This window comes from Arachis hypogaea, chromosome 19, assembly GCF_003086295.3.
Source record: "Arachis hypogaea cultivar Tifrunner chromosome 19, arahy.Tifrunner.gnm2.J5K5, whole genome shotgun sequence".
NCBI classification, from domain to species: Eukaryota; Viridiplantae; Streptophyta; class Magnoliopsida; order Fabales; family Fabaceae; genus Arachis; species Arachis hypogaea.
The window spans coordinates 138,960,552-138,979,302 of record NC_092054.1 but is presented as its reverse complement, the minus strand read 5'-3'; the positions used below and the strand labels follow the sequence as shown (position 1 = coordinate 138,979,302).

Sequence of the window (18,751 nt, the reverse complement as noted above, 5' to 3'; positions counted from 1 at the left end):
AAACATTATATAAAATAATTATAACAAAGAAACAGAGAGAGGAGGGAGAGATAAAGAGAGAGAAGGGAAGAAGAAAGAAGTAGGAAAAAAATGCGACAACCACACCACTTCTACAACACCATTACCAATACTGCTATCAACACAAGACATATACACTGACGCGGGAGCAAGTAGTGTTAGTAGGTTAATTGTATTAGTTAATTGTAATAAGGGAATACAAGCCCCATATTGTTTAGAATAGTGAACTTTGTGTTATGTATTAGTCCCACATCGTTTAAGTTATGAAGGCTTTTTCTTCTCCCACTAGTATAAATAACTCAAGTACCTTTTATTTATGAAATAGAGTTGAAGTTGATTTGAGTATGAAATAAGATGTGTGCTTATTCTCCTCTAGACTCTTTGAGAGTAAGAGGCGCATCCTTGCCTTAGCCAACTAAGGTGGGTTTATGGTTATTTTCACCATAGTGGGGTTGCTAACCTCACCAAGATTAGTAACCCAAGTGACGTCCCAGTGTCATACACATAGAAAAAGAAAGAGAGAAAAAAAAAAGTAGAATGGGAAAAGAATAAAGAAGGCAAAACACGTCGCCGACAAAAGAGAGAGTCGCTGCGCCACCAACTCTGGAAGTGAAACCAAAGAAAGACGAGCGAGAAAGAGAGAAAAACAGAGAAAAAGAACGAAAAAGATAAAGAGAAAAAGGGCGCGATGGCGAGGAACGTCTTGTCCACTAGGTATACACCTCTGGCATCATTCTCCCACTACGCGTGCGTTCTGCCTTTGCCACTAGAGCAGTCAACGACGAGACAAGACAAAGAAAAAATGAGTAAATCTAGCGGCAACAAGGCTGGCAGCGAGAAAGAGTGAGAGAGGAGTTGAGATAAGGGGTAGATCTGAGTAAGCTAAGTGAGGTTGAGATGGCAAAAATGGTGAGAAACTAAGAATGAGAAAGGTGAAGAGGATGACTGATTTTGATTTTGATTTTGGTTTTAGTTTTGATTCATATTTTTATTATGGAAAGGATTGATTCTATTCATGAGTAAAAACAAAAAAAAAGGTTGAAAATTACATAATAGAGATCAGATAATTTAATTTTTTTTTTAAAATTATTAGAATCAATTTTAGTTTTAACAATTGATTAATTTTGTCAAATGATATTTATCTTTTATAAATACAGCATTAGTTTAAATTTTTATAATTAGTTTTATCAATAGTCAAATCTTATATAATAAAAAATGGCTATTTACTTGATAATCTTATATAATAAATTCTTTTACCACGTTATTGCTTTGAGTATTGAGTAACACTTTTCAGTATTTTAGCACCTTTTACTCCAAATTTTAATAGTGTTTGCACATGGTAACTTTTTTATATGACCAAACCAATCTAGTTTGGAGAAATTAAATTAAGTATATTATATCAAAACAATGGAAAAATTTTATCCCAAAAATAAAAATGATAGAAAATGGATGCAGACGTCGTCGAATGTCTAATTTTATCGCTACATGCAACTTTTATAAGTCAATATTATATTATATGCCTTTTTCAGTGTGATTTAAAATTTCATCTTGTGCCAAAAATATTATGTCATTTCAACTGTTTTCATAATTTTAATTTTAATTAATATGAATAAACCATACATATCTTTTCTTGCAATTTTTAAAAATATTTTACATTTTACTCAGTTATATATTTTCCTATAACAACTTAAAATCCTTTTCTACTTCATATGTTTCTTATGACAAGTTTAGCATTTTCAATTTTTAAAATTAGGTTTTAAAATATGAATAAACATAATAATTACTCTAAAATATTTTATTTAATTTTTATGCTTAATTTTTTGACAATTTTTTATTTATATCTATTAATAAAACCCTATTATAAAAGCTCAAAAACTGTGTCAACTCTGTCATAAACTCATAACACAAATCATATTTTACATTATCATGCATGGTGTTTGTTGGATGAAGGAAAAAACAGCACAGTCACTACCGCAGAGGCGGAGACTAGCGGCGGAGAAACAGCGGCCCATTCCAACAACGCCGCTAGTTGAGAAGATCCCAGCAGAGGTCAGCGGCGGTCATGGCAGGTACCGCCAAACGCCCCCTGGATAGCGGCCGTGCAGTCCGAACCGCTGCCAAATTGGTCTATTTATCCTGAACCCTCCAGATTTTACGAAGCCTTCTTGGCGCGAACGAAACCACAGGCAGAGGCGCGAAGAGCACCCAACCTAAATCTGGCACAACCTACCCGCGAGTACACCCATAAACGCCGCTAGGTGAGTTTCAATACCTTAATTCAATTCCCCCTTTTTCCTTACTACAATTAATCGAAACCCCTCCCCCTAATCTTGCAGAAACCCAACACATGATTTTGCTAGCGCACCGAACACTAGCGGGAGCAGAGCCGCGTACCATCCGCTCCACCCGGCGCTTCCGTCTTGGCTGTCGAATCGCGCAGCCGCCAACCGTGGTTCTATCTCTGGCGACGAAGTTGAACATCTCATCGGGACTGTGTGAAACCGCGACACCGTCCTCCACCGTGCGCGAAACCTAGCTATTGCTGCCTCCCCCTTTCACTGGTTTGTTCTTCCACAATGAGCTTTTCTTCTGGTTTTCATTATTGGTACCGAGTTCTGAACATGTATTTGTCTATTTGTTCTATAAATTGTGGTTAATTGAAGCTGTTTCGAGTTAGGGATTTCATTCTTCACGATGAATTAGCAGATTGCAAGTTTATCTTCCAAAAGATAAAAAAAATTTATGTGTAATACATCTGTCCACGATCATCAAGGATGAATTGCCCTGTTAATTTTTATATTCAGTATGGAGACTTGATTGGTTCACGTTAATATCCTCTATCTCTCACCCTTGAATCAATCTCTTATCGTGTAGACAGATAGAGTACTATTAGCTTTGTGTGATGAATGTGGAGCTGAGAAACAAGGTTGAGTGCTTTGAGTGAACAAAAAAGCATGTTGAGACCATATGATTAATTTAATTTTACAGATTCTTTGATGCTCAATCGATTGTTGATTGTTGTCTTTTTCTCCCCTTTTTCTTACGATCGATCCTCAAATTTATATTGCCTTCTTAAACCTGCTAGAGTTAGTTGAACTTGAAGGGTAATCGTGTGAGTTGGATTGAATCAAGCAATATTTTGGTTGAGAGACAAGAAAATCCCATTAGCCTTTGAAACATCACTGACTCCCCTCCCTGTGTATGTTGCTTTTAAAGTGTGAAATTAAATAGACTATTCTAGTTACAAGGTTCTGGATTAACCATGATATATAGATGCAAAGTGGTTGTCATCATTCCTTTTAGGTGCGTGTACAGAACTACAGATATACAAACGCTACAGTTTTCATAATGATCTCCATTGTGATCTTTGCATTCTGTCCTGCATCTATGGTCTGCCTCTAAGTTTGGAAATTCGAATCTACTCTGATAAATTTGATTTATTAATATTGTATCCATTCATCTTTTGCATATGTGAGTAGTGGAATTGACAATTCTCCTGGTTAGGAAAAGGGTTTTAATAAGAATGATTTGGGCCTGATGTAACCATAATAGTGTATATGTGTTATAACCAATACTTACCTGCATTGAAAACTTCTCACCACTGCATCTTTTGCCTATTGTTAGTAATATTAAAGTGAAATAAGCAATATTATGTGAATTTTGGATATTGTTGGATAATTGATCATATAGTATATTTGGTGGCATTCTAATCTCCAAAAAAATCTGACTAATGAATGAAATGTTGAAGTCAAGATGAGTTACTAAGTTCTAACAAACATATAGATACATGATTCTTTATTTCATTTTTGGTTTGACTGATTGGTACCTGTTATGTTCAACAAATTACAACAGAATATACAGGTTTCCTTTGTATTATTATTTATGTGAAGCTTGAAAGTAGTGCTTAACTAGTATCTGCAGCTAGCTAGATATTATGGATAGGATTTTAGTCACGGTTTATATACTAATTCCAACAGAATATACAGGTTTCCTTTGTATTATAGTCATGGTTTATATACTAATCATTGATAGAGATGTTTGGTTTATATAAGATAGGACTTTGGGCATTTATCCAAGAATGAAAAACAATGAAGATACTATGGACTCTGTGTATTTACTTATTAAGTTTCTTTTTTTAACTTGACTTCAATTGATTTCGCTTGACCATGGTTTTCTATTTCTACTTCCTGCTTGGGTAATACATTTTCTATGTCACATGGCAGATGAAGCCAAAATATCAAAAGAACTCAATTATATTCTTCATCATTGTTACTACAATTCTTAATGTTATAGCAGCTCCCTTACCATGGCTCAAAACCACATTTTCTTGTATGCCCTTTTTCTTTTCCAAGTAAAGGAACAATATTGACTTCTCAAAACCCGTTACCAGTGACTTGTTCTATATATTAAAATTGAGTTGAGTGGTTAATAATTCATTCTTAATCAATGAACTTGTTTATTATATTTACACGGTCAAAGACAATTATGGCAGGGAAACTATAATAAGAGCTTCTTATAAGCATACAAGGAGTAATATATCCTTAAAGTTTATGAATCTATCCTCTATCTGTTATTATTGTTATTTTGACCCCTTTTTATTAACTTTTTTTTTAATTCTAACTTTTAATACTGTTTTGTCTTCCATTTTCGACATATTTTAAAGATCCAATTCACTGTACATGATCATTGTTTAGTTATCTTTGTTGACCTATTTATTGTTTAATTTTAACAGTTATTCTTGGTTTCTTTTTCAATTTTTAAGGTAGCTTTTCTTTATCTTTTCATTTTTTGGACTTGGAACCAGCAAATCTTTCTACCAGTATTCTTTTAAAAAAGCATAGAATTTTAAACATGAGTAAGCCTCCTTCTCAATACCTTTCCTGTTCTTCATGTTATCTGGGATGCACTCAACTTTGGTTCTGTTTCCGTTTTGAGTTATTGCGTCTCTTCCTACATGGTTTAGCTTGTAATATCTTGTCGAGTTTATTATCGTATGGTACTTTCCCTTAACATAATTGCGATAAACTGTTACTGGTTCAACTGACATACACCTTATTTTTTATTTGGGGTTTTTATTTCTATGTACTTTTTTACTAAGTATCTATTTGTCTGTGCTATTTCATTTACTAAGACATTGATAAGAGCTGGATTACAAAGCCACGAGGTAGTACAGAATATAGGGATGGACTCAATATATTCCTCGACTTCGCATTTGCCAATGCATCATCCGATGGGATGATACATTGTCCATGCCCTATGTGTGGGTTCTGGTTTTTCCAGACTAGAGAAGATGCATACGATCATCTTCTGATGAAACCATTTCCCCCCAACTATACCTTTTGGTTACATCACGGTGAGAGGATAATAGACGAGAGACCCAGCGGTAGGGAAGAACTAGATCCCACTATAAATTCAGGAGATCAAATGCGTGACATGATCCACGACGCATTCAATTTGCGGGGACTGCAGAGCGAGGATGACGATTCCATGCATGGGCATGCTGGATACGTTGCGGATGGGTTGCCGTACTTATCTGATGAACCTAGTCACGAGGCTCGTGCCTTTCAAGACTTGCTTAATGACGGCGAGCAGGAATTATATCCGGGATGTTCAAGATTCTCGAAGCTGTCTTTCCTGGTTAGGCTGTACCATATAAAGTGCATGTGCGGAGTGAGCAACAAGGCTTTTGGATTGATTCTAGAGCTATTGGGGGATGCCTTTGAGCATGCACAGATTCCGAAGACCTTGCACGATGCCAAGAGGATCATAAGGAGGCTGGGTATAGAGTACAAGAAGATAGATGCATGTCCGAATGATTGCATGCTATACCAGGGTCCCGACCACGACCTGTCTAGATGCAAACGGTGTGGAGCATCCAGATGGAAGCAGAAGACCAGGAAGAATTCAATAGTAAGGATCAACGCTGTTGTCAAGAAGAATGGTAAACCTCAGGCGGCGAAAGTTCTTCGTTATTTTCCTCTGATTCCACGGTTGCAGCGGTTATTCATGTCCAGCAAGACTGCTGTGGACATGTTGTGGCACAAGAGAGGCACCAACTCTGACGGTTTCTTGAGGCATCCCAGAGATGGCGAGGGTTGGAAAGCATTTGACATGAGATATACTGACTTTTCGGGCGATCCGCGCAGTGTTCGCTTAGCCTTGGCCAGTGATGGCTTCAATTCTTATGGAAACCTCAGTTCAAAGTACTCAATATGGCCAGTGATTCTAATCCCATACAACTTACCCCCTGGATTTGCATGAAACAAACCAACTTCATACTCTCTATGATTATTCCCGGTCCTAAAATGCCTGGCAATGACATAGATGTATACCTGCAGCCCCTGATCGATGAGTTGAAGCAGTTGTGGGCCGGTGTTGATACCTACGACGCCAGTGAGAAGAAAACATTCAAGATGCGTGTTGCGTTGATGTGGACTATCAGCGATTTTCCTGGCTTGGGCAATTTGTCTGGTTGGAATACGTACGGCGGGAGAGCCTGCCCCACGTGTAACTTGGACGCCGAGACTATGCGACTCACTTTCAATTAAAAATGGTGTTATATGGGTCATCGACGCTTCTTGAATCGCGATCACAGATATAGAAGAGACCGGATTAGATTTGATGGTAAAGTAGAGGATAGATCCCCACCTACCAAATTGACTAGCAGGGATGTCCTGAGACAATTGGAGGGTGTGCCCGTCTCACAGGGCAAGGTGTATGCGGTGGACAGTAAAAGAAGACGTGGCCAACAGACCGTGGTGCAAGACGAGTCACCTTGGAAGAAGAGGAGTGTATTCTTTGAGTTGCCTTACTGTGAGTACAACGAATTACGTCACAACCTTGACGTCATGCACATCGAGAAGAATGTGTGCGATAACATTGTATTCACCATGTTGAACGAGAGCGGTAAATCCAAAGACCACCTGAAAGCTCGTAAAGATCTCTAGATGATGGGAATCAGGCATGATATGTGGCCACTTGAAGGTGGAAAGTATCCCGCTGCAGTCTTTACCATGTCGAACTCATAGAAGGATGTATTTCTTAGGACCATCAAGAATGTGGTTTTTCCAGACGGGTACTCTAGCAACATCTCTCGCTGTGTTGACTTAAAACAGCGCAAGTTATTTGGTTTGAAGAGTCATGACTGCCATGTTCTAATGGAACATCTATTGCCAATTGCGTCAAAACACGTATTGCCGACCCCAGTGTTCGCCGTCTTGGCCGATTTATCAGCCTTTTTCTGACTAATATGCAGTAAATCCATAGATCCTCAACAACTTCCTCTCCTTCAGGATCGTGTGGTCCATACTCTGTGCCACATGGAGATGATATTTCCACCTTCCTTCTTTACAGTCATGGTTCATCTAACGGTGCATTTGGTCGAGGAGGTACGTCTCGGTGGCCCAGTGCACTACCGGTGGATGTACCCAATCGAGAGGTAAAGATCCACTTAAGATTTCTCGGCCTGTTTTATTAGGATAGCTATCACCTATTAATTTATATGTTACATTCTCGAAGGTACCTATGTCGTCTCAAGCAGTACGTGCGTAACAGGGCACAACCAGAAGGATCGATAGCAGAGGGCTACCTATCCGAGGAGATTCTCACATTCTGTTCAAGATACCTAGATAACGTCGAGACTAGGATCAACCGACCGACGCGCGTTGACAACCGGCCGAGCGATGCCTGGCCGAGTGAGATTGCCAACTTGTTCCCAGAGGTTGGAAAGGCGGTCGGGGCAGCCTCATTTTTCAAACTAACACCCACCGAAAAGCTTCAAGCACATCGTCATGTACTGGTCAACTGTATTGCTATAGAGAAATTATTGGAGTACGTGCAGAGCCTGAGTTCTAAATTTATCCCGTGAGCCAATTCGGTATAGATAGTACTGAACTTGAAATACCTTTTTGTGTGCACAGTGAGTTCAGAGCCATCACATAGAGAAAATTGCGAAGTAAAACAAGGTCCCAGTCTCACGTAGATAATGTTGTGCACAGAGAATTTTTGAACTGGCTCAGGCATACGGTAATCTTAATATCTCCTGGATCCTACTACCATGTTATGCTTTCTTGCCTCTAATTGTTCAATGCCAGGTCACATTTGGAAGCGCCAATCATTCGAACGAGTTGCAATGGCTTGCTTGCGGTTCGAATGCTCAGGCCAAACGCTATGAGGCGTACAACATCAATGGATTTAAATTTAGGACCATGTCGAGGGAGGAAGGAATGAAAACACAGAACAGCGGGGTTTATGTCACTTCGGATACTAGAAGTTATGCAAGTAAACGGGATGCCAATGTTGCTGTTGGCGGTGTCTCGTATTACGGGAGATTAGTAGACATCATCGAGCTAAATTACAGTGGTCAATTCAATGTAGTCTTGTTCAAGTGTCTTTGGGCGGATACCACGTCGGGGAGAGGTATCCGACAGGATGTTTTCGGCCACACCTGTGTCAATTTTGTGACACCGATTCACACCGGTGATCGAGAAGACGATGAGCCATACATCTTGGCAACTGAGGCGCGTCTTGTATTCTACGTGGAGGATGAGGTGGAGAGCGGATGGAGTGTAGTAGTCCATGTGAAACCAAGGGATTTGTTTGACATGGGCGAGGACTATGAACATTGCGAGGTCGACCTTCATCCACAACCCTGTATGACTAGCTTGCCTGAATTTGATGTCGAAGGCCTGCGGTTGACAAGAGATGGTGATTTAGAGGAATCCATTACCGACGGGGTTGAAGACTGTGATGAGGCAGCCGATTCCTAAGAGATTGGATTGTATTTAATGGATTCTATGTTTGTCATATCGTTGGACAATAGGTCGAATTGATTGAGACTTCTTAGATTTTTTAAAACTTATCCTCTCATGTAAACTTATGCTGTCCTTGGACGGTCTTTCTATCTCTGTTGACTTTCAGGGAAATTGGAGAGCAGAGAAGATGATAGATGCGTCTCCTTTTTCTCTTCGTTGGAGGTTGCAACCTCGTTTGCAAGGCAGCTGTGGTTCAGAGAGTCCCCTATACAATCATGGTTGGATGCCTTCTCTGGACAAAGTCACCTCTTTCGAGCCATTCGTTATGCCCCAGGATCAATGATGAGGGTTTGTTTGCTGCTACCCAATTTTATTTTGTAAATACTTTTCTTATTTGTGAGGGAAACCCATATATACATGTTTATGTGTAAATGCTAGGAATTGCTTCATTGGGACCGACAGTACCGAGCCAAATATGGGTTTGAGTTTATAACAAGTACGGACTCGTGGGAGTCGCAGAAAATACTTGATGAGGTGAAGGTAAAGTAGTGGTGTTCTTCCAGGGCTATTTATCTAACGTATATAATATTTCTCTATCTAGATATCTAAACTATTTTATTTGCTTTCTAAGATTATAATTAAATTCTGTTCATTAAGCCGAATCACTATTGAGGCTAGGGAGTTTAATTGTAATTTGTATAGCAAGTTAAACATGATGAGATATGTGGTCTAGAAGAGCCTTATTAGCATATAATATAGACCCTTTAATTTTGTCGTACTCAAGCATATAATATTGATCCTTTTGTGGTTTCTAATTGCCATGTTTCTAATCTATGCGGGTGTAATAAATTAAAGGAAAATTTGATACCTGCTGAAGGTAATGTCATGATGAAACATTTTATATATATATATAATGGGAAATTCTCAACCCTGTCATGAAGCTGAATTCTGGGATTACGTAGGCTTATTATCCTTATCCTATTTAATAGTAATGTCTCTTATAAAATACAAATGGTTGAGTTTTCTAGAAGGGCTCGAATGCATGCAATTAACCTTTTGCTTCTTTATACAAGTATATACATATATATGTCAATGGAAATTGCTGAAGGTGGGCGTTCTTTTAATTGTTCTTCGTACACTGAACTCTGTGCATGAGGCAAATTTTTTAATTCTAACTTAAGTAGGAGCGACCCCAAAGGTTCCAATTTTTGATGCTGTTATTTGTGTACTCCTTTTTGGATGCCATATCTTTTATGCCTTCTTGAATCTGTTTACAAAAAGTGTTTCTACATTATTTGGGTGGTGTGTTGTGCAGGTACGCTATGAAAATACTCTTGTTGTTGAACTGGATATTGCAGCACGAGAGGAATTCAAACTCATAGAACATGGACTTGAACGACTATGGGAACGTAATATTATCAACTTCTTGAAGTTCTTTGAATTAGAATAATTATGTTCATACACTAAGTCCTAACATTTTGCGCTTATATTTGGCCATGACGTACCTGTCAGGATTATCTCGATCCCAGGTTTAGGAGGCACCCGAAGAAACGGGGGAGGTGGTACCGGATTCAGTGGAGAAAGAGGCTGTTGTCTCCTCCGAAAGCTCTAAAGAGGCTGATTCTGCTGGACAAAAGGCCTCGATGCTATCATATAACCTCAATAAAATGCCGGACGAGAATGAATATCCATATGGTGGAATGTCCCCTGATAAGAAGAATGCGTGGCACCTAGCTATGTGGGCGACACGATACCTGAACCCTTGAAGATATTGCAATAGTTCTAAAAATTTGGGGTTGGATTTATAGGCTGCCCAAGACTTCTGTGTTGAAGTTGTCGTGACTTAATGGAACTCTTTAAATTGCTTATAGGGATTGTTAGTATGCTGCATGTTGAATGCCCTTGGTCTACTGTTTTACCCATTTATGCAGTTCTTTAACTTGACTGTTTCAAGTTGTTGATTAATATAAATTTTTTGGACAATTAGTGACCTATTTTGCTATGATTCATGCCCTGGTCCGCATAGAGTATACAACCCTGTTGAATGCTACAAAAGCTACAAATGCTACAAATCCTTTGCAAAACAATACAATAGTAACCAACTTTTACTGAAAATGCAGCATAACTATTTGACAAAAGTCCTCAATGAGGAATAGATTAAGGGGGATAAAAATGTGATTTTTTAATGTTGTTTTTGGGGGGTGTCAAAACCAATGGTGTTGGAGCATACTAGATTGGGCTAATCTTGATTTTGAAATCTTGAAAAAAAATAAATACTGGCACTTCTCACGGAAGTAGCAGTTTTGGAAGAGGAGATTGTTAGCCTTGAAAAGCAGGTTGTGCATTTTAGGCAAGACTTGTGATTTTTTAGTTTTTAAAAATGATATTTGGTTGTTCACTTCCATCCAGGCAACTCCCATTGCTTCAGTTATAGTCCACCTCTTAACACGCTCCATATCACTAAGACCTCTTCCAGCACCAATCTTTGAAAATCGTTGAAGATCACGAGCTGCTGCTAAAGCAGCAGCTTTTGCTGCAGCTTTGTCCTTGGGTAATGGAGGAGTTTTAGTAGGTGCTTCTAAAGGTTTTTGAAAGCTTAAAAATGTAGTAAGCTTAGCCTATTGTTTCCGTTCCATCAATGAGGTGTCACGCCTAAGTTGGGTATTTCTTACAGGGGCACGACTTTCACCACCTGAAGTACCAGCTGCTGCCATAGCCAATGCCATTGCTGCAGGTGGAGATGCAAAAGCAGCAGCCCAGGCTGGAGACATCATTGCCAGAGCAGCCTGAAAGAAATGTTAGATGCATTGCAGTAAAATCATACAAATGAATTGAAGATCAACCCCATATAGAATCTCATTGTAGCAGATAACTTGGACTATTTTTAAATTTGATCATTTCAATCCTTTAATTCATATTGGTTGAATACTTTTCTCCTCTAATTTATTTTCAATGAGTGCTTGTGCTGGCATAATACACATTAAAGTACCTCGACTGGAAGGACATTAGCAGCTAGTGCAGGATCATCTACGGTAAGAGGATTCAGACCATCAGTAGTTGCGAGTTCATGAGTTCCAGCCAAGATGGGGCGCCACTTCCTCAAGACCGCAACAAATGGAGGTAAAATAGCCTCAAGGTACTGTTTACGGAGAGGCTTTTGGTCTATGCTAACAGCATGGTACACCTGATCAGATGTTGTACTATGGTAACTACATGGTTGTGCACAAAATACAAAAAACGACACATACTTTGATAACAGCCTAACATATTAAGCAAGAAAGAAAATGTTAAAGGCTGAAAAATACTAACCTCAGAATAAAGTAAACAGCATGCTACCAACACTCTTTGTCTTTTAAAAATGATATTTGGTAGAAGTGAAAACTTTTTTACATTTTCTTTAATCCAAATCACTTTACTTCAAAACCAGTTAACAGAATTAATTCTACAAAGGAAGAACCAAGCTAATTTGCTTAGGTTTGTGCACATATTTGTTGAATCTCACTTCGTACCGAAAAAGAGTTTAGTCCCTTATTTGCTTGCGAATATTGTGTTGACTTTGGCATATGATAGAGGATAGAAAAGAAAAAGAGAATCAGTCATGTACCAATTCTTCCAAAAGGATAGAAAAGGAAAAGTTTAGTCCCTTTTTATCTTTTATGTATTTCTTTTATTTATTATTATATAAAAATACTTTAGATTATGTAATTTATTTATTATATTTATTAATTTATTTTAAACACATATATCAGAAGTATTATATAAACAAATTTATATTATTTACGATATATGACTTATATCTTTTATAATTTGGAGAAAAATTAGAATTTTATGGAAAAAACTTTGATATAAATGATTTTCTTAAAATTAATTTTAGGTTAAAATAATATTAAAAAAACCTATATTTTTTTTAACTTTACATTTTAATATGATAATTTTAATGTTATGTTTTCGATCCCCTCTTTATAAGATTTCTGGATCTGCCACTTATTATTGTTGTTGTTGTTGTTGTTGTTGTTGTTGTTGTTTTTTTTTTTTTTTTTTTTTTTTTTTTTTTTTTCAAAGCTAATGAATTAGTAATAAACTTAGTTTTTAGTCAATTTTTAATATTTCAGTTTCCTCCCAATATAATCATTCCCGCGTCTCAATATCTTTTTAGTTCGCCAATAGTTACTCAGAGAAACAAAATTTGGATCTGATTCAACCTAATTTCAAAATCTCCAGCTGCTGCGACCCACCTCTTCTCCCCACTCCTTAAACACTATATAACACACACAGCCCTAGCACACTAATCTGGCCTCTCTTCGTTGTCGCCGGGGGAAACTGCTCGTCTGTATCCTTGATCTTCAGCTTCCAGAACCTGCCGGTCACGTCGCTCTCATTATCAATTTGGTAGTCGTGGTTTTGGTCTTGTTGTTAGGCCCGCCCTCTCTGTTCTGGTAACAACATCTATTTCTTCCAATAACATTTGCCATGTTCTAATGTGCATGCAGTAGGTTTTCTGGTCGACATTGATGAATTCGGTTCTCATAAGTGTATTTTAAATCTGAACCCCCTTTATTTTACTGATGCTTTCATGAGTAGTGCTAGTGTTTATGAGTTTTTCTTTTGCATTTTTCCATCTGTGTGTTGATATTGAGATGGCTTTTCCTTAGTCTGTCATATTCTCTTAGTATATGCTTGGGGGTTCGATGTAATTGGAAAGAAAGAATGAAGGGTAGGGATTTGGGGGGCTTAAGAACACACAGATACGGTTCGGGATTTTGTTATTAACCAACTATTGTATACAGAAAATGATAATCGAATTCTAACATTTTTTTAGATAAATTAAAGAACTAATTATTAAACTAGCCAAACTTAATCACCTATAATAATGAAATTATCATGACTTCATAATGAAAAATGCTGAAACAAGGTTCCTTATTATTACATAAAGAGAAAGAGCACTCACTAAGCACTAACGGCTGTGATCCTTCCACGTGCAGTTGCTATATTCATATCATGGTAACCTCATAGTTATTTAGTTAGCACAGTAGGCGTGTTATGATTTGTAACCTTCCCCTTGTGAACACATTACTTGATTTGGTTATTCTTGTTCATTTGGTGTTATAACTTTTGTTGGCCTTAAAGATTCATGGTTTACTTTTGTAATGATGAATCTAATTTATAAAGAACAGGTAGAGTATTCTAGCTTATAACCATGTCTTGTGCTGAGTAACTCCTGGCATTGCTTACAAGTTAATATTTTGGCTTCTAGTATACATAAACAAAATTTACCCGCATTATATGTTGCTGGAGTTAATGTCATGATTTTTTGCTTGCATCATGTCACTATGAATTTAAGATGGCTAGGAAAGGCTGGTTTACCAAAAAGGCTAAATCAGGACCAGCATGCCAGCAGTCTCAAAAGGCACCGGCTTCGGCTCCGTCTCCGACTTCGGCTCTGCACCAAGATGAATCTGAAATTCCCCAAGCAAGCTATGGTGGTGTCCATACAACTGTACGCCTGTTCCGTCCACCACGCAGTGAACCAAGGCCTGCTCCACAGACGCGCACTTATAGCAGTCAAAACTCGGAGCTGGGATCCGACCAATTGGATACCAATGCTCATGAAGTGGATTCTATTGACCAAGAAGTTGACGACCGCTCTGTTGCTTCTAGAGCTCAGAGTCGCAAAGGACGGAAGACCACAGAGTATTGGACGGTTAAGACCATCGGTAACTTTCTATTAGATTTACCGTCTTCAATTTACTCTTTAGTATGTGTTACTTTAGATTTCTTCGTGCAAACGGTCTACAACGGAGACATATATAAAGGTTTATAATTGGCTTGTAGATTCCGATGGCACAATCAAGGCGGCTAACATTAGTGTGAGGGAGGCTATAGAACGGCCCAATGGTAGAAGGATCGTGCTTAGGTTCAACAATGAAAAGCAGCCAGTTGGAGATGAAGCTGGCCTGTTGAGTGGCGTTCTTGGCATGCTTGGATCTGACTACGGTAAATTCCCTATCTGCGAGGAAAGTTGGCGTCACGTTACCACTAAAGAAAAAGTTTATTTCGAATGTGTCAAGGTAAGAGTTTATATCCGATCTAAGTTACATCTGCTTATTCATGATTAGAATTGATTATTTTAGGAATAGTAATTTATTCTTAAATTAAAAGTAACTTAAATACAACACAAAGTGTTTGTATATAAAGTGTTCATAAATGCACCGATTTTATTCACAAACTTCTGTGTACTCTTAATATATGAGTTTACATTTTTTCTTTTTAATTTGTTGGCCTTTGGATTTCTGTTAGTAGCAGTATACAATTTTCAATCCCTTTGTGCATTTTTTTTAATCAATATTATATTTGAGTCAATAGACATCTTTTACTCCATTTTTTGGGTTCTGGTCGGTTGGTGCAGCTTCTTCGATTTATTCTTTATTGCTAAAAGATGTTTTTGTAATAGATGGCTACCTTTTACCTGCTCCTTGACTAGCGAGTATTACAGCAAATAATTTTAACGAATCGGGTTACTTATGCAGCAAATCTTTGAGTTTGATGAAGATAGTGACGGAGTTATAAAAAAATATATTTTGAAAAGTATGGGGAAGTCCTGGAAAGATACAAGGCTAAGGTTGTATGATGATTACTACGAGCCAACACTGTCGACTGAAGAAAATATCGAGAACCGTCCGCCAGGAATTGATCGAGATCACTGGCGATGGTACCTTGATTATCGCGCCAAACCTGAGACGAAGGTAAAAATAGTATTTATATTGGAGTAATATAGTACAATCCCCTTTGCATTGTGTCTTTTTTAAAACAGCTTCTAACAACCGTTTATCTCTTATGGACCAATAGGAGAAGTGCAGGAAAAATGCATTAAATCGATCAAAACAGCTGTATACACACACTGGCGGTTCAAAAAGCCTGGCTCGGTGGAGGGAAAAAGAGGTAGTGTACTTTTTTATTCACTCTTTAGTATTGTACTGCTCTGCATAATCCCCATTTAATTTTTTATTCTCCCTGATTGCGTGGTCTTCAGTGATGGATTAAACTTTCTTATTTCAATCAGAACAAGAAGGAAGGATAGTCAGTAGAGGAGAGCTGTGGATCAAGGTTCACAAAAAAAGGGATGGCTCTTATATTAATGATGAGGTGAGAGAAATTGGTGTAAGTACAACTTAGTATGATTAGTCATTACATTTATGATATATAATGCATCCATAGTTCATTGCTGCTTCTTAGTTGCCTATTCCTTGTGTGCTGCGCTGAAAATAGGTTGTGGGTTTCTTTTCATTCAATGTTTACAAATAAGTTTTTGGGTCCAACGCTTATACCATGAAGTAAACTTGGTTTAGGAGAATTTATATATGTAACAGCTCTAATTCTTTGTTTCAAAATATATATGTAACACATGATTGGGAGAATTTATCAAAATTACATGCTGTAACTAGTATTGAATTATTTCTCTGCCCATTTTATTTATTTATGTATTAATACATTTATTTAAATGAGCGATATTCTGAGAGCGTGTAATATGCATAAGTTTAGTAATAGAGAGAGAACAGTAGAAGGTTGGAATCTAAGTTTAGTAATAGAGGAAGAACAGTATAAGTCTTGGAATCCAGGGAGATCTGAATAGTGAAATCTATAGCGTACTTGGGTGTCTTGTGGTTCCTCAAATTGATTTTGTAACAGAACTGGAATCCAATCCATTCAAAAATATTCCCTGCTCTCACTTCAGATGTATATCCCTATACATGCTTATGCTTATCGTGTGCCTCAAATATATTGTCTCAGTTTAAGTTTTAATTAAGTTGAATGTACTTGAATCGGATCTATATTGTTGTTTTATGTCTGTAGGAAAGACTTCTGGAGATTGAGCAAGAAGATGAGTCTTCTAGAGTCTTGTCTCAAAATGATTCCCTTGCTCAGGTTTTTGGAAGAGAGAAACCGGGTAGAGTGCGTGGAGTGGATCTTGAACCGACTCCTAGTCAACTCTTTGGTACAAATTTGCGGCCATCAGTAAACCGAGTCCTAGAAGAGGAGACGCAAAAGAAGCTGAATGAACTACAGACAGAACTGGAAGCCGAGAAGTTGAAAAGGAAGGCGATGGAAGATGAAGCAGCAGCAGACAAGAAAAGGATAAAGGTAATAGAGAGTGCTTTGATTTATCTTTTTCAACGGCAGGGTGAGGAGCTGCCACCAGAGATTGCTGCAGGGATGTGTTAAGTGGTTTTGATGCAGTAGAAAATAGTAGTTTAGGATTGAAATTGTTTTGGATGGATGCATACTTTTTTTGAAGTAGACTATGCAACTCTTAGCAAGAGATTTATTTTGTTGATATTTTGATAAATACATTTTGGTTTTTGGATATTTTTCTGGTTTTGTCACATGTTTAGATTCTATCTGTCAATACAGTCACTCCTAAAATAATTAGAAATCCAGGGAACCAAATTTATTATAATATTTAAGTAAATTTTACGTGATTTCATAAATAAAAACCCAAATTCTGCGTTTTTTTTTAAATTTTTTTCTTAACTTGGCGGCGGTTTTTAAAACGCCAGAAAGACTAAAAAAATATGGCACTTGTATGGTGGATTGCGGCGGTTCGCAACCGCCTATAAACATGGAGACAAACCGGACCTATACTGCGGCGGTTGTACGATAGCCGCAAAATACATTCAAATCAGAGGAAACTGAATTGATTCGCGGCGGTTTTTAAACCGCTGATAAACAGAGTAGAGAATCGAATTACGTTAATTTTGCGGCGGTTATTTTAACAGATGCCACGAAATACGAATTTAGCGGCGGTTATACCAGCGGTTGCTGGAAACCGCCGCTGAACTCAGTCCCCGCGCTCATAACCAGGGCGGTCACCATAGCCGCCGGAAAACTATTTTGCGGCGGTTTAAAACCGCCGCTAAAAGGAGAAAAAAGCGCCGCTAACCTCCGCCTGTGCTGTAGTGAGTGGGTAAAATAAAACAATAATAAAATAATATTATAAAATCACTTTTTTAAAAAACTTAAACATCAAATAAAAAAAGATAACATGAATATTTATTTTTGTAATACTCTCTCTTAAATAAGAATTTTTTTTGGGATTATTTAATTTTTGCATAAATTTTTATTTGTTTTATATTATTTTTTATTTTTGAGATTCACCAAAAATTAAATTCTATTTTTTAGACATAAACTTTTAATATTATATTATAAAATTATTCTTTTTAAAAGTTTAAACTAATAAAAAAAATAATATAAATAATTATATTTCTGACAGAAAAATAAATCACAAAACTCAAAAGGCTAAAATAATATAATAAATAAAAAAAAGGTTTTAATAATGAAGACAATGCTGCGTTGATGAAGAGAATAAAAGAATCACTACTTTGTAGCAATATATATATAGTAACTTTAAAATATCAAAAAGTTAAAGTGATCTACTATGGGAAGGTGTATGTGAAAAACTACCCTTTCTTCTAAGTGAAGGACCAGCTTGAATATGAATATTGAATATATATATTGGGAAGTGCATGGTATGAGGGAAATCAGGACCTTGTCTTACTCTAATTGATGTTATTTTGGGGATTGGATTATCATCATTCATTTATGTGGACTCATCATTCATTGTGGTTTTCAGGAGAGTTGGGTTTTACTCTAAAAAATAAAAAAGAATGAAATTGGAAATATTTGGATAAAACTGAAAATAAATAGTAACGACCTAGCAAAGATAGATTATTATTTTAATCTAAAAAATATAATATCAATAATATGACAATCTACTTTTTTAGTTAAGCACTTTAAATTTAGATCCTAGTGTAATTAAGATTCCTCCTGAACATGTATGTGAGAGAGAAATTAAAGCTGAAATCAGTAAATGAATTTGATAAGAAATTAAAGGTGAAAACTTTAAAGCCTAGTAGTTAAATACTTAATTACTTACAACTTTTGGTACTACTATGTAGAGAGTAGTATTCCATAAAAACTATATA

General features: G+C 37.1%; 1 protein-coding gene and 2 long non-coding RNA genes across 6 annotated transcripts; 2 read left to right on the top strand and 1 right to left on the bottom strand.

The window, feature by feature from the left end:
* The first annotated feature begins 9,706 nt into the window (after positions 1 to 9,706).
* Positions 9,707 to 10,773, top strand: LOC112776801 (uncharacterized). The gene is made up of 3 exons (XR_003190187.3): positions 9,707 to 9,969; positions 10,087 to 10,180; positions 10,284 to 10,773. It is a non-coding gene; the product is annotated as an uncharacterized lncRNA (long non-coding RNA).
* A 126-nt stretch (positions 10,774 to 10,899) lies between these two features.
* LOC112776802 (uncharacterized) lies at positions 10,900 to 12,295 on the bottom strand. Its single transcript, XR_011877574.1, has 2 exons — positions 12,081 to 12,295; positions 10,900 to 11,955 (listed from the first exon to the last, which is right to left on the bottom strand). It is a non-coding gene; the product is annotated as an uncharacterized lncRNA (long non-coding RNA).
* Positions 12,296 to 12,799: 504 nt separating this feature from the next.
* Positions 12,800 to 17,135, top strand: LOC112776799 (uncharacterized). Of its 4 annotated transcripts, none has more exons than XM_025821047.3 (7): positions 12,800 to 13,207; positions 14,113 to 14,485; positions 14,604 to 14,839; positions 15,299 to 15,514; positions 15,618 to 15,710; positions 15,832 to 15,914; positions 16,623 to 17,135. In XM_025821047.3, exons 2-6 carry the CDS (start codon positions 14,113 to 14,115, stop codon positions 15,847 to 15,849), a joined length of 936 nt encoding a protein of 311 aa, XP_025676832.1. In that variant the 5' UTR covers positions 12,800 to 13,207; the 3' UTR covers positions 15,850 to 15,914; positions 16,623 to 17,135. The 4 variants fall into 4 exon arrangements, with proteins under 4 accessions (XP_025676832.1, XP_025676833.1, XP_072083722.1 ...); XM_025821048.3 differs by having other exon boundaries at positions 12,805 to 13,207; positions 15,832 to 15,929; XM_072227621.1 differs by having other exon boundaries at positions 12,820 to 13,207; positions 15,802 to 15,929.
* The last annotated feature ends 1,616 nt before the right edge of the window (positions 17,136 to 18,751 follow it).